At 43.1% G+C, this 14,925-nt stretch overlaps 1 protein-coding gene across 1 annotated transcript in view; it reads right to left on the bottom strand.

The window, feature by feature from the left end:
* MICU2 (mitochondrial calcium uptake 2) overlaps positions 1–14,925 on the bottom strand; it is an 80,685-nt gene that overhangs the window by 31,986 nt on the left and 33,774 nt on the right. Inside the window, exons 3-4 of the mRNA XM_059041481.2 lie at positions 1,434–1,465; positions 1,255–1,330 (exon numbers count right to left, since the gene is read on the bottom strand). Coding sequence (XP_058897464.1) covers positions 1,255–1,330; positions 1,434–1,465 — 108 coding nt within the window. The remainder of the gene's footprint in view (positions 1–1,254; positions 1,331–1,433; positions 1,466–14,925) is intronic.

The raw sequence follows: 14,925 nt of genomic DNA on the forward strand, positions 1-14,925 counted from the left end.
TCCTCCACGCTCTGCAATCGGCCCCCGGAACCCGTCCCAGCACCGCACCTGCCCTTGCTGAGGCGGGGGACACGTTCTGACCCCTTGCTTCACGGCCCCGCACGCTGATGCTCCCTCCCTTCCAGGGTCCCGCGACTCCCTCTCCTCCTCGGGTGCCTCAGCCTCCTCTCCTCCACGGGCACCCACCCCCCACTGCTCCCGTGAATGCTGGTGTCCTCTGCGTTATCTCTGAGGCTTTGTCTTCTTACTTTAGAATAATCACTTCACTTACTTACTTACTTAGCTGCACCCCAGCATGCAGAGCTTCCCTGAGCAGGGATCAAACCCGCGCCCCCTGCAGTGGAAGCAGAGTCTTAGCCACCGGACCACCAGGGAAGTCCTTTCTCTTCTTCTTCTTCTTCTTCTTTTTTTAAAAAAATATTTATTTATTTGGCTGCATCGGGTCTTAGCTGCGGCACTCGGGATCTTTTGTTGCAGCGTGCAGGCTCTTAGTTGCAGTGCGTGGGCTTAGCTGCCCTGCAGCATGTGGAATCTTAGTTCCACAACCAGGCATCGAACCCGAGTCCCTTGCATTGGAAGGCGGATTCTTAACCACTGGACCACCAGGGAAGTCCCAAGTCCTTTCTCTTCTCTTTTTTTTTTCTTTTATAAATAAATAAATAAATTTATTTATTTATGGCTGCATTGGGTCTTCGTTCCTACGCGTGGGCTTTCTCTAGTTGTGGCGAGCGGGGACTACTCTTTGTTGTGGTGTGCGGGCTTCTCACTGTGGTGGCTTCTTTTGTTGCAGAGCACGGGCTCTAGGTGCACAGGCTTCAGTAGTTGCGGCACGTGGGCTCAGTAGTTGTGGCACACAGGCTTAGTTGCTCCACAGCATGTGGGATCTTATTTCCCGGAGCAGGGATCGAACCCGTGCCCCCTGCACTGGCAGGCAGATTCCCAACCATTGCAGCACCAAGGAAGCCCATCTCTTCTTATTCTAGATGCTCTGCCTCACCCTTCTCTCCAAGCTTACTGAAATCAATGTTTAAATAATTTTTCTGTGATTGCTCAAAGAGTTTAAGAAAAAGTAGCTTAAAATGTAATGAGTATTTTATTATGATTTTAAAACATCTATTAAATAACACACTGTTGTAACATTCTCTCTGTCGATTCTCTAATGTACGTTCTTCAATATGCAGTGCAAACCTCATAACTTAATTCCTCGATAATACTTTGGTTAAATAAAACACAAGTAAAACAAACAAAAATTACCTTTATCGCCAAGGTCTCTAAAAAAAGTTGATCCACAACCAGCTCTTTTGATTCCTGTCAGTACGTCCTCAATATCCTTTGAATACACATATTAAAATCTTTCAATTTAACTTATAATAGTTGCTTTTCTATCTTTAAAAAAAAGAAAAAGAAAAAAGACCTTCACCTCCAGTGCTTACCTTATTTGTCAGCCTCTTGACTGAAGTTTTACCTACAGCAAAGAAGAAATATTATTTAGTACCTTGGTAAAATTCAACTTCCATTAAGAAGAAAATCACTTAAAAGACAAAACAAATAACTAAATATTTATAAAAAATAGAAGTCTGGCAATTTCAGCTAATATCTTGAAACAAAAGTTATGAGCCAGAGAGTTCTAAGTGTAAACCCAAACACTGTAGTTCTTTGTAAGACCTATGTTCACTTTCACTCACTCCCTTCCAGAAATATGGAACCTTCTAACCATCTCTGACTCATCGTAGCTGTCTAAGAGAAATAAATTTGTGCCAAACATTATTTCTTTCTTTACATGATTATTAAAATCTGTCTCTTTTTGCTTTCACTGACTAAAAAAATACACATTCATGTTTCAGAAAGCTACCTTTTTAACCCTGAAAAGTTCTTAAGATCACAGCTCTGCAGTCAGATCTAAAAGGCTGGTCAGGGGCTTCCCGGGTGGCGCAGTGGTTAAGAATCCGCCTGCCAATGCAGGGGATACAGGTTCAAGCACTGGTACGGGAAGATCCCACGTGCTGCGGAGCAACTAAGCCCGCGAGCCACAATTACTGAGCCTGCGAGCCACAACTACTGAGCTCGTGTGCCACAACTACTGAAGCCTGGGCACCTAGACGCCATGCTCCCCAACAAGAGAAGCCACCGCAACAAGAAGCCCACGCACCGCAACAAAGAGTAGCCCCCACTCGCCGCAACTAGAGAAAGCCCGCGCGCAGCAACGAAGACCCAATGCAGCCAAAAATAAATAAATAAAACAAACAAACAAACAAAAATAAATAAAAGTAAAGGCTGGCCAAGATGGCTGTTCATTCTAAAGTGATGTTACTCTTAACAGTTTCCTACTGGATAACAGATTAAAATTCTTTCAGGCTTTCCGCCATCTTCTTTAGGCTGACCTCATTTTCCTCTTATCCACTGTAATTCTAAAACAATCACCTTGCTTCTTTTGTTGAGACTTTTTCTGAAGACAGCCTCAAGCCATTTACACATCTAGAACACTGAAAAATATTTTGTTAATTTTATTTCTTATGTAAGCCATATGCATCACAAACTTCCCTTCTTGCTCTCAAAATTATCCATAAAGTTCGTTCAGTGCAATTACATGGTGTGTGAAAATTCAGGTGACAGGTTGAAAAAAAAGAATACTTTTAGATGTGGCTTTTTGCAGTTTGGGATGCTTAAATTTTGATTATAAATCTACTGGGGACAAATTCTATTATTTACTGTTAACAAATTATCAAGACTTTATTTTTGCTTTAATAATTAAAACATTAATTGTGAACACGACTATATAATTTTCTGAAACATCTATGACCATGTTTGTAAGCTTAAGAGTTACTATTCTGGAAAAACTGTTTGTCACTGATAAACTATTACGTGTTACCCAATGACAAATAACTCAATTCTAATGTTAGGTGCTATTATAACATGAGATCATCAAATAGATAGAAGTTACCCGGTTATTTCATGTTGACTACAAGTTCTGCCTGGTACCTGTATATGTATGATTATCAAAAATGGAGAAACCATGTACTAAATAAACGAACTTGTCTTGCAAAAAAAATTTTTTTCAAAATGCAATCAATAATTAGAAAATGATAAAGAAACTACCTTTGCTGATAAAAAGTCTGGGGTACCTCTGTTACAGAAAATTCATTTTTAGGTTTTTAAAAAAAGACAAGGCAGAGCTCCTAAGAGAACACCGTGTCTTTCTTACTTCCTTTCTCCTAAGTCAATAAACATTTCTCTACGAGAGGGGATTGTGGTGTTTCCAACCCAGAACGCTCAGCTGGGGTTTCTCAGTGCCTCTCACCCAGGCTGCCTGCTTTTAGACCACTCGTTTATGGGCTCCCCAAGGAGAGAGACCAAGTATCAGATTTAAGAGGGGTGCGGTCTGGTCGGCTACACAAGGGGCATGACCTCTGTCCACCCGACAACAGTAACAACACAAAGACACATTAAATATACTTAAATATATGTATTCATTGTTTGCCAGTTCTCTCCCCCCCTTTTTAAAAAACTGAGGTAGAGTTGATGTACAATATTAGTCTCAGATATAAAACACAGTGATTAATAATCTTGATAGGTCATACTCCATTTATAGTTATTATAAGATACTGGTTCTATTCCCCGTGCTGTAGCAGGGCTCCCCAAACCCCGGGCTGCGGACCGGCCTCGGCCCCGGGGCCTGTTAGGAACCAGGCCACACGGCAGGACGTGAGCAGCGGGTGAGGGAGCGAAGCTTCATCTGCCGTCCCCCATCGCCCCCCATCGCCCGCATCACCGCCTGAACCATAACCTCACCCCCACCCCGGTCCGCGGAAAAACTGTGTTCCACGAAACCGGTCCCTGGTGCCAAAAGGGCTGCGGACCGCTGCTGTCGAGTGTATCCTTGTAGCTTATTTTACACAGAGTAGTTTGTATCTCTTAATCCCCTATCCCTATATTGCCCCTCCCCTTCTTCTCTTTCCCCACTGGTAACCACTAGCTTTTTCTCTGTATCTGTGAGTCTGTCCCTTTTTTGTTATATTCATTTGTTGTATTGTTTAGATTCCACATACATGTGATAAAATAGTGTTTGTCTTTCTCTGACTTACTTCACTTAGCATAATGCCCTCTGGGTCCATCTATATTGCTGCAAATGGCAAAAATTCATTCTCTCTTATGGCCGAGTACTATGCCACTGTATGTATACACCACATCTTCTTTATCCATTCATCTACTGATGGACACCTGGGTTGCTTCCATGTCCTGGCAACTGTAAATAGTGCTGCTATGAACATCTGGATGCATGTATCTTTTCAAATGTTTTCTCTGGATACATACCCAGGAGTGGAATTGCTGGATCATATATGGTAGTTCTATTTTTATTTTTTGAGGAACCTCTATACTGTCTTGCACAGTGTCTGCATCAATTTACATTCCCACCAAGAGTGCAGGAGGGCTCCCTTTTCTCCACATCCTCGCCAACGTTTGTTATTTGTGCTCTTTTTGAGCATGGCCACTCTGATTGGTGTGAGGTGATACCTCATTGTCGTTTTGGTTTGCATTTCTCTGGTGATTAGTGATGTTGAGAATCTTTTCATGTGCCTGTTGGCCATCTGTATGTCTTCTCTGGAAAAATGTCTATTCAGGTCTCCTGCCCATCTTTTAATTGTGTCTTTTGTTTTCTTGAGATTGAGTTGAATGAGCTGTTTATATATTTTGGATATTAACCCCTAATCAGCCTTATTATTTGTAAACATTTTCACGCACATAAGAAATGCATTCTTATTGTTTTCATAGCTATTTCATATACATTCATGCTGTCATATAAAAATAACAGAATGGGAAAAACTTAACAGCAAAAAAGGCAGATCTAGAGTCCAGGCTGCCTTGCTTCATTGTGCGAGTATGAAAGGATGGAAAATACATTGTAGCTTTTCTCCGTAGGGGAAGGGATAAATCTTCAACACTATGATGGAATTTTGGCTCAAGAAGTAGAGTGTTTTAAAAGGTCTCCACCTACTCTGGAGATTCCACCACGTGGTTTTCACTGTTTACAGAGGATTTCTTAAGTTAAAAACCAGGAACAAGCACATCTTGTTACAGGCAAACAGCCATTTTAATACTTAAAGTAAGTAAAACTGCAACAATACATATTAAGTGTTGTTACAGGTCAAATAAATCTTTGCCTGTAGCCAAAATAAAGTTATTTGATAACCATAACTATAAAAACATTGCTAATAGTATCTAATTCAAATTCATTTTGCTAGAGATAAATGGACTTTTGACACATAAAAATTAGACAATAGAGACATTTACATCATTTCACATCTTGCATAAATATATGGAACAACTTAGCATCAATATTAGAATTGGTATAAGAGCTGATTATACACTTGCTTGAATTCAGTGTCAGCTATGATGGAAGTCAAGGCAGAAAATAGCACATTAGCAAAGCAACTAAGCTCCCGAATATCACTAATAAAAGTGATAACTGGAGGAAAAAAAGGAAGGCAAATTCAGTGGTGCTATTTTCTTTCAACAAAGCATATGGCTTGTTTATTTTGCTGGAATATTTAAATAGTGAGAGCCAGAGATGACCTCTGGTTGGCATTTCTTCTAGAGGAAGACAAATGTGATGTCCTAAAATGCCTAAAACTGGCCTCCTCGCCAACTTTGCTAAGTCGCTTCTCGAAATACATTTACACCATTTTTGAATGGAAAAACGAGAAATGTGACTTTCTTTTTTGCAACCTCAAGCACTGTGAAATAATTAGTAAGCACATTATACATCACAAATTATTTAATTACAGCTTGGAAACTGATATAAAGGGGGAAATAAAAAGCTAAGAAACTAAACAATGGGGAGCGGGGAAGGTGAGGAAAATCTTCTCCAAGTGAGAGCTGCTTAAGTTAAGACCTGACAGATTAGCAGGAATTAGCCCAGAAAAGTGGGGCTGAAAGCATTCAGGGACTAGCAGGTGAATCGGGCCTGAGATGGAAGGGCTGGAACCCTCTGCCAACACAGCAGGCCCTGCGGTGCCCCCCCTCCACCCCCGCCACGAGGAGGAGGAAGAGCGCAATGGTTGTTATGGGGGTATTACTATCTCACGACCTCTACTTTCTCTTTGAGCGGCGATCCGGTCCTTTGCTGGAGTGTGTAGGACAAAGTGTAAGGCCACGACACAGCAGAGATGCTGGTGTACAACTGATTTTCATACAGAGGTGCTGCGTCCTATGACCTTGACAACTCCCTTACTAGTTTAGTAGTCTTATTATTTGTGGATGCTTCGGGATTTTCTACATAATCATGTCTCTGAACAAAGACAACTTCCCTTTCCCTTTTAAATCTGTAGGTCTCATTTCTTTTTCTTGCCTTTTTGCACTGGCCGCTGCTTCCGGTATGGTGAATACAAGCCGTGAGAGCGGACAGCCTTGCCTACTCCCTGATCTCAGAGGCAAAGCGTCTAATCTCTTACTATTAAGAACGATACTAGCAACTGGCTGTAGGTCCACGTGGCCTTTTAGGACCTAGACTTCAAAGTGCCACACTGTCAAATCCATGCATCTCTAGGAGCGGTAGTCACGAAGGTCGTGGAGAGGGGATACAGGCCCCGCCTCTTGATGGGGGCTGACAAAGTTCTGGAAGAGCGTATGGGACCAGAAATACCATTGCAGCCATTTTTGGAAATACAACCTGTTGCAGCAGCATCTTAACAGATTTATCCCCTCGTAGGGAATGGTCTCCCTTTTGTTTTTTGCTTAAGGAAATGTATCCGTTTTTCTCACACCCTTTGTGAAGTCATGGTTCCTCCAGCCCTCCCTGACCTCTCTCATGAAACTACCACATTAGACAGTCTATTACCCCAACTCTACACTAGATTGTGAATGCCATTAATATGTTTTATTTACCACTATATCCCCAAGGCCTAACACAGTGCCTCTTACATGAGGTGTAGCCAATAAAATTTTTAATAAAGGTGTGGATTATAACTCATCATTTCATTATATAATAATTGTTGATACATTTACTTATCAATCTATTTAATAAATATTTGTGCCAGGCGCTGTGCCAGTGAGGGAACATGGTCGAACGAGAGACTGTGATGGTGCTGTTTGTTCATCAGCAGAGGGGCGGCGGGTGGGGCGGGCTCGGGAGGGTGTGCGGGGAGGAGCAGAGCATCTGCAGCGCGTTTTCAGTTGCTGACTTGAGATGCCTCTGGCACTTCCTAGAGGAGAAGCTGGTCAGGTGAGAGGTCTGGTCTGGAGACACACACATGGAAGTCAGTGTTCAGGGAACAGCTAAGTCACTGATGGGGGCAAGGTCCTCGAGGAAGAAGGCGAGGAGGAGAGAAGAGGACTTGAAGACAGAGGCTCAAGAAGAACTCCTAAGGGGGGGCATCAGCTTTGTCCCCATGACTAGACCGGAGACTCTCTGAGGGTGCATGTCACTTTCATTGTTTACATCCTCCAGGATTTTCATCTCGGCGTGAAACTACACACCAGACTGATCTGATCTGGGCTGCTCCGTGCGTCAGGTGCCCCATGTCCCCAAACACCATGGAAACCAGCTGTCCTTACGGGGGATCAAGGTTGTTCCTCGTGCCACGGGATGAAGCTGCGAGCGGAGCTCAGCGCTTCCGTGTGGGCCGCGAGTCGGGCACTGCGGAGTAAACCTTTCAGGCCACTGCTTCTTGGTGCCACATCCCAAGCGTACAAACTGTTGATAAATGACCTCTGAAATACGTACAGTGAACAGTTCTTCCAGTTTCTTATGACAACAATCACAAAAATAAGCCAGAAAACAGAATCCAAGTTTTAATTTTTTTCTCAGGATGTTGAATGAAAAGTTGAATCATTTTAGAATTAAATGTCTTAATTTATCTTGTTTTACTTTTTGTTTGTATACAAGCCCCGTAAAGTAGGCTTACATTGGATGTAATTCCAAAGAATCTCATATTTAGAATGATTTTATAGAGGCTATCAGAAGAGTAATAATGTGCTTGAGGCTTGGATTATGAAAAGAACCATGTTTTAATCATTTCATTTCATTATCTTATTTCATTTGTAACTCATCCTTTTTTTTTAATGATTCCTTTTTATACCATTCAGAGAATAACAATAAGCAAGCTGATTAAAAGCATAGGAATGTCTAAAGAATACAAGGGTAGAGGGAAACTGACCCTCCTGAATATCCTTCCGAGGAGGAGAAATCTGTCTTTAAGAAATAAAAGCATGGCCCGCGGGCTTTAAACCTGTTCTTCTCACACAGGAAGACGCATCCTCTCCAGTCAGGCTGCGGGGTCATGAGCTGGGGGACAGACAAAGTATCTGCCACCCTGCACTCTGCCGACTACGGAAGCGCTCGCCACGCCCCATCTCAGGTACGCGTGCGCAAGGGTGTGTTTACAAGGAGGCCCGGAGAGGAGAAAGTATTTGCCTGTGGATACGGGTCAGCACTCAGACGCTGCAGGGCAGAGTGTGCTCGCGGCCCACTCCTACCCACGCACTGATTTTCTGTTTCACTGCAGGGATGGGAAGGAGACTGCTTAGTGAGTCCTTGGAAGCCTAAGCAGCTAAGTTTTTTGGCAAATGAATTTATCAGCAACCTGTGCTTTTAAAACTTCTGAGATGGCTTCTACAAATCAGTTCACTTTTCTGTTAGAACTGACCTAGATGAAAATGTTTCGGTTTAGACCCACAATGAGTTCTCTGATATTGGAAATGCATATAAAGAGTCATGTTTTTATTATTTTAGCGTCTCCATTTACTTTTTGTAAAGTGTAGTAATTTTATTTATTTTTTTACTGTATTCTTTTTCACACACAGAGTATTTTATTTTTACAAGAGACAAGTAAACCGACACCAAGCACTGTCAATGGATGAGCACAACAAAAGCAACAGTGACTGCAATTACCAAACGGGACACGCACTCACACTACGTCATGATATTGACCTTCAGTCCAGTCATTCTCCACTGTCACAGCTCCTTTACTTTGCAGTGAAAATTGATTTGTATATTTTTTGCCTCTGAGTCCTTGTGGGATTTTTTTTTATTCAAACAGAAAAGTCACAAAAATTATAATCATCCTCATCAGTTCACTCAGTCCCATGTAATTCATTTTTTTAATCTTGATCTTTTGTTAGCACTTTTATGAACTCGTCAGTTTTCCATTAGAGTTCTGAAAATGCTTATTCATTCAGTTCAGCAGGATAGTCAGTGACCAGAAACCTGTACTTGTCAGTCTTTTCCATGAAAATAATTTTAAAATTAATATTTTCAACTGGGAACAGGGACTGGTATTTTTACACGTCTTTATAGCTTTATTGTGATACACTTCATATATCACAAAATCCGCCCATTGAAGCTGTGCGGTTCAATGGTTTTTAGGATATTCAGAGCGGTGCAGCCATCACCACCATCTACTTTCAGGACGTTTTCATCTCCCGCCCAAAGCGCGGAAAACCCATTAGCGTCACTCCTCTTCCGTACTTGTGGGCAACCACGAATCTACTTGCTGTCTCTACGGACCCGCCTCTGACGGACGCCTCACGTAACTGGAACGGCACTGGCTTGTGGCTTCTCCCACCTGCCCTCCCCGCCTGTAAATGCTGGTCACCCCAGAGCTCTTCCTTGCACCCGGCTTTCCCATTTAAACTCGCTCTTGCAACCTCATGAAGTCTCAGCTCTCGTGGAGCCACTGAAGAGTCTTCAACCTACATTTCAGTTCTGTTCTCTCTCCTACTTGTACATCTGACTGCTTACTCAACACCTCCTCTCGGACGCCCGACAGAAACTCCTGTGAACGAGCGAATACCTGCTATGTGCCGAGCGCTATGCAGGGTATTCGGTTTATGTCACTGAGCACGAGGGACACAAATTCCTGCCACGGAGCAGGCGCTCTAGGGGGAGAAACAGATAATAAACAGGAAAGTTCAAAACTAAGGAAATTGTACATACATATGAGAGTAAACGTTAGGGTGCAACAAGTGCTACGGAAAATAAGTGAACAGGTAAGAGGGATGAAAAGGGCAGCAGAGCTGGAGTAAGATGGGCTGGGGTACGAGCACAGCACTGTGCTTGTGACAACAGCCTCTGGAAAGGGGGGCAGGCATTTATCTTGCGGCTCCTGGGGAGCTGGACAGTCTGGTCACCGCTGTTTGCGCTGGCGGGTCAGCAGTCGGTCTGTCCCGCGTTTCCCACCGCAGTGCCTGCAAATGAGGTAAAAGAACCCTGACGCATCCTTCGCTGACATCTGTGTATCCTGCCTTGCTTTGGTTGGCTGGATAAGAATGCAGCTCCGTCTGACTAAACAAATGGAAATAAGGTGTCCTTAACAAAAGTTACTAAGGTAGAAAGACGCAGTATAAATGCTCTCTCTATGCTGCTACAACAGCATTAGTTCTAAGGTAGAACTGTACACATTTAATAGTAACAGAACATTACATTTAAGCATGCAGGCCATTAAGGCAAGAAGGAAAATTATGCTTGACCACAAAATTTTCATTTTCTAATATGATAGTTTTCTAATAATATAAAGCCTCATTATGGTACCCTTAAATACATTTTCAGCGAACTTTTAATTCTGAAGATGATAAGATTAATCCAATAAAATTGCAACGTAGAAGGAATACAATAAACATCATATTCTACTAAGACGAGCTGCATGCTAAAATTACTGTGAGAAAAAGTCCTAAGAAATTTGACTTTCAATAACGTTCCTCCAAGTAAAATTTAAGTGCTTTCCTCATGACAATGACATATTGTTGCTATCTTACATAAAGAGCTTTAGGTGGAAGAGTGGGTTTTTAAGTTGCTCTGTATGACGGAACCGAAGGGTACCAGCCGGAGGACAGACACAGGCGCAAGTCAGAGCAAGAGGGCTCCGAGTAGCAAGTTAAGAGCTACGGGAACCACTAAAGGCGTTTACGGAGAGTAAAAAGACCAGTGTGTTGTTCAGAAGAAGGAGGTCCAGCCTGAAGGAAAGGAGTCCATCGCATTAATCCGGGCAGAAGTGCTGAGGGCCTACCCTGAGCAAAAGACACAGAAGACACAGAGAAGGACGGAGAAGAGACGTGGAGGAGGGAGAATAAGCCGCTCTTGGTGACGGAGCAGAGAGAAAACACGCCCACGGAAACCCCCCCGCAGCCTGAGTGAGCTGGAGGAGCTGCCGCAGGGAAAGGGCGCGACGGGGAGGAGGCGGCCTTCCGTTTCGGGTGCGCTGAGTTCCAGATGCCTGTGCGCGTAAGTGCCTGAGGCACAGCGAGACCAGGGCTTCTAGGCGCCAGCAGGGAGCTTGAGACAGTGTGAAACGACCCTGCAGTGACAAGCACCCCTGGGGGCTGTGTCTAACGGGAGCAGCGCTGAAGGGAGGGAGCATTTCGGCGCGGGTAGGAAGAGGAAGCACGAAGGAAACAGACGGCAGGAACACACCGCTGAGAACAGAACCACGGGCGCCCAGGGAGAGACGCCCACAGCAGCAAGTGCAGCTAGAGGGTCAGTCCAGAGTCAGAAGAACAGCAGCCGCCCGTCTTGGCCTTTTGGGGGCCACTGCTGACGTTCAAGAGAGAATAGTCAGCAGACGGGGGAGGCAGGAAGCCAGACTGCGGTGCACCTGAGAGCAGCACGTGGGCTGCGAGCGCAGGGGCCGCTCGCTGGAAAGCGAGTGGCTGGAGGGGCTGACTGTGCCGGGGTCGTCGAGGCAGTGAAGACACGAGAGGATCCGTAAGCTTCAGAGACTGAGACAGTAGAGGCGGAGAGCACGACGGAAGGAGATGCAGAGGAGGTGGTGGGGGCACGAGTCTTGGCGGGCAGGGAGCAGCCCTGGCAGAAGGCCAGGCCGCGGGCGTAAACGCCTTGGAGAGCCTAGGCCCAGCTGGAGAATGTGAATTTAGTGGCTCCGATCTGCATAATCACGGATTTTCTCCAACAGTTCATAGCAGTCTAGGTTCAACAAAGACAAAGGGGAAAGATACGGGAAAGCAATGATTAAAGAGTGACAAAATGACAAACCGTGTGGCTACAGGGAAGGAAGAAGGTCCAGAAGGAGCTGAGAACTTGTGAAAAATGGGCTAACTGAGAGCAGAAGCTTTTACGAGGTCAAGAATAGGTATGCCGGGTATGAGAAAGTGGGTAAAGTGGAAAGATAATTCAACTGTTGCCAGAGAGAGGGATTCTGTAATTTGGGATTTCAAAACTGGAGCAATTCTAGGTAATGGACATGGGAGGTGAATGATGAGAACGAAGGCCACTAAAATTGAGAACTAAGTACTGTAAGGTTAATGACATTTAGTAGAAATCAGCATCAAAGCTTGGAATTCAATAGAAAAGAACTTAAATAAGGGAAGATGGTGTTTCAGCTAGATAAGCTAATTCTGAAAGGAGCACGTTTTTATGGTTCTCTGAGTGGGCAATAAGCAATTAGGATGACACTGATCTCCCCCAAGCCGAACAAATAATGAGGGAGAACAAACGGGCAGCATCCACCTGAAAGAGGCATGGGGAGGTGGTTCAAATAAGCCCCATCAATTACTGTTAATAAAGTATATTATTTGTAAAAAGTCCAGGAAGATAAGTACCAGGTAAAAATGAGTTTAGGAGCTAATACATTTCAGACTGCTGATTTCTTTCTGTTTACACATGAGGATCACGGGTCACTGGGTTGGCTCCGTTTTTCCTTGTTGTGCTGTTCATCGTGATCCGCAGGAATGCAACCACGATTCTTCTTTTTCTTATCCACGATGAAAAATGAAGATGAAGGACATCATATGCATAAAGGATGTATTATTCAGCCTTCAAAATTACTCATTCTTCATTTAGCTAAATGCCTTCTGATAGAGTTCAGCTGCATTCCAATGAATAATAAAGTGGAAACATTGTAAGAACCTAAATTGGTTGAATCAAGGGTTGCATAAAAACAACAACAATGAAACGAAGAAAAAGCCATGTAAACTTTGAACTTCATTAGAAGAACCTGGGCCTATGGCTAAAACAAAGTAGAGCGAAGTAAACTTAGATTCAATTGAAAGAACATAAAATGGGAGAAAATTCTTTTTGTGTGTGGGGGTGGGCTGTGCTGCACAGCTTGTGGGATCTCAGTTCCCCAATCAGGGATTGAACCTGGGCCATGGCAGTGAAAGCCCGGAATCCTAACCACTAGGTCACCAGGGAACTCCCGGGAAAATTCTTTGATAACACTGAGCACAAGAGTAAACAGCTCACGTTACATGAGGAAGAAAATACAAATGTTTGTGAGAGAACGTCAAAGGAGTGAACCACTGAGTCGGGTAAAGAGAAAACAGACATTAACACATACTGTTTACAAATATACGATATGTTAATATTCTGCTAATCAAGCTTTTACAACCTCCACTTGAAACCCTAAATGAAAAAATTAGAATAAATTACAATACAGGTCACAGCACAGACATTTCTGATAAACAAGGACTGTCTGGCTATTAAGTATTTCTAAAAAATTCTTTCATTATCCTTTGTTTTCCTTCATAATAGCATCCTCTCTGTTTTGTACCTTTCAGATAAAAATTTTTAGAAAAAGCAATCTATACCTGTCATTTTCAGTTCTAATTCTTTCTTTAACTGCCCACCACTCTCTTGACACTGATCTACCAAAGGTCCTGGTGACCCATGCTGATGACCAAATCCAACAGCCTCTCCCCAATTCCCATCCTACTGGATCTTTCTGGAAACCCACACTACTGACCAAACACTTCCTGCTCCCATGACACTGCATTCTCATCCGTGGCCAATGGTCTTATTTTAAAAAAATCTCTGTAACTGGCTCTTCTTGCTTCACTCACCTTCTAAATGTAGATTTCTTTAAGACGTATTTTTAACTTTTTCTTTTTAATGCAAATAATAAATATTTGTTGCTGATGAATTAGAAAATTACAAGACAAAAAGAAAATACAAAAACTGATAATTCCAAAAGTAAGAGTGAACTATTAGCAACATGGCAAATATCCTTGCAGACTGTATTTTACTTATACATATATATAAACAAGGAAGAAATGGGATCTCACTCTTTACATGCTTTTAAAAAGTTGCCTAACTGACAGCCTTGAAGGGAAAAAAGACAGTTCGACAATAATAGATTTCAATACTCTACTTTCAACAATGGACAGAACCACCACAGAGAAGATCATTAAAGAACTAGAGAATGAGAACAACACTGTAAACCAACATGCTGAAACTTATGGAACACAGTAAAAAATAGGAAATGTGAATGTATCCAAACAAGTATGGAGTGTGAATCAGTAATCAAAAACTTCCCAACAAAGAAAAGCCCAGGGCCAATGGTCTCACTAGTGAATCCTACCAAACATTTAAAGAATTAACACCAATCCTCCTCAAACTCTTCCAAAATCTGAAGAGGAGGTAACGTGTGTGAACTCATTCTAAGAGACCGGCACTACTCTGATACCAAAGTTAGACACAAACAAGGAAAGAAAACTACTACAGGCTACTATCTCTTATTAATAGTGGTGTAAAATTTCTCAAAAAAATACTAGAAAACAGAATCCAACAGCCCATTGAAAGCATTATACACCATGAGCAAATGGGATTTATCACTGGAATGCAAGGGTGGTTCAAGATATGAAAATCAATCCATGCAACAGGCCACATTAATAGAATGAAAGAAAAACCCCACAAGATAATCTCAATGGATGCAAGAGAAGCATCTGACAGGGTTTCCCTGGTGGCGCAGTGGTTGACAGTCTGCCTGCCAATGCAGGGGACACGGGTTCGAGCCCTGGTCTGGGAAGTTCCCACATGCCGCGTAGCAATTGGGACCGCGAGCCACAATTACTGAGCCTGCACGTCTGGAGCTCAACAAGAGAGGCCACGATAGTGAGAGGCCCGTGCACCACGATGAAGAGTGGCCTCCGCTTGCCGCAACTAGAGAAAGCCTCTCACAGAAACGAAGACCCAATACA

This window comes from Kogia breviceps, chromosome 16, assembly GCF_026419965.1.
Source record: "Kogia breviceps isolate mKogBre1 chromosome 16, mKogBre1 haplotype 1, whole genome shotgun sequence".
Lineage (NCBI taxonomy): Eukaryota > Metazoa > Chordata > Mammalia > Artiodactyla > Physeteridae > Kogia > Kogia breviceps.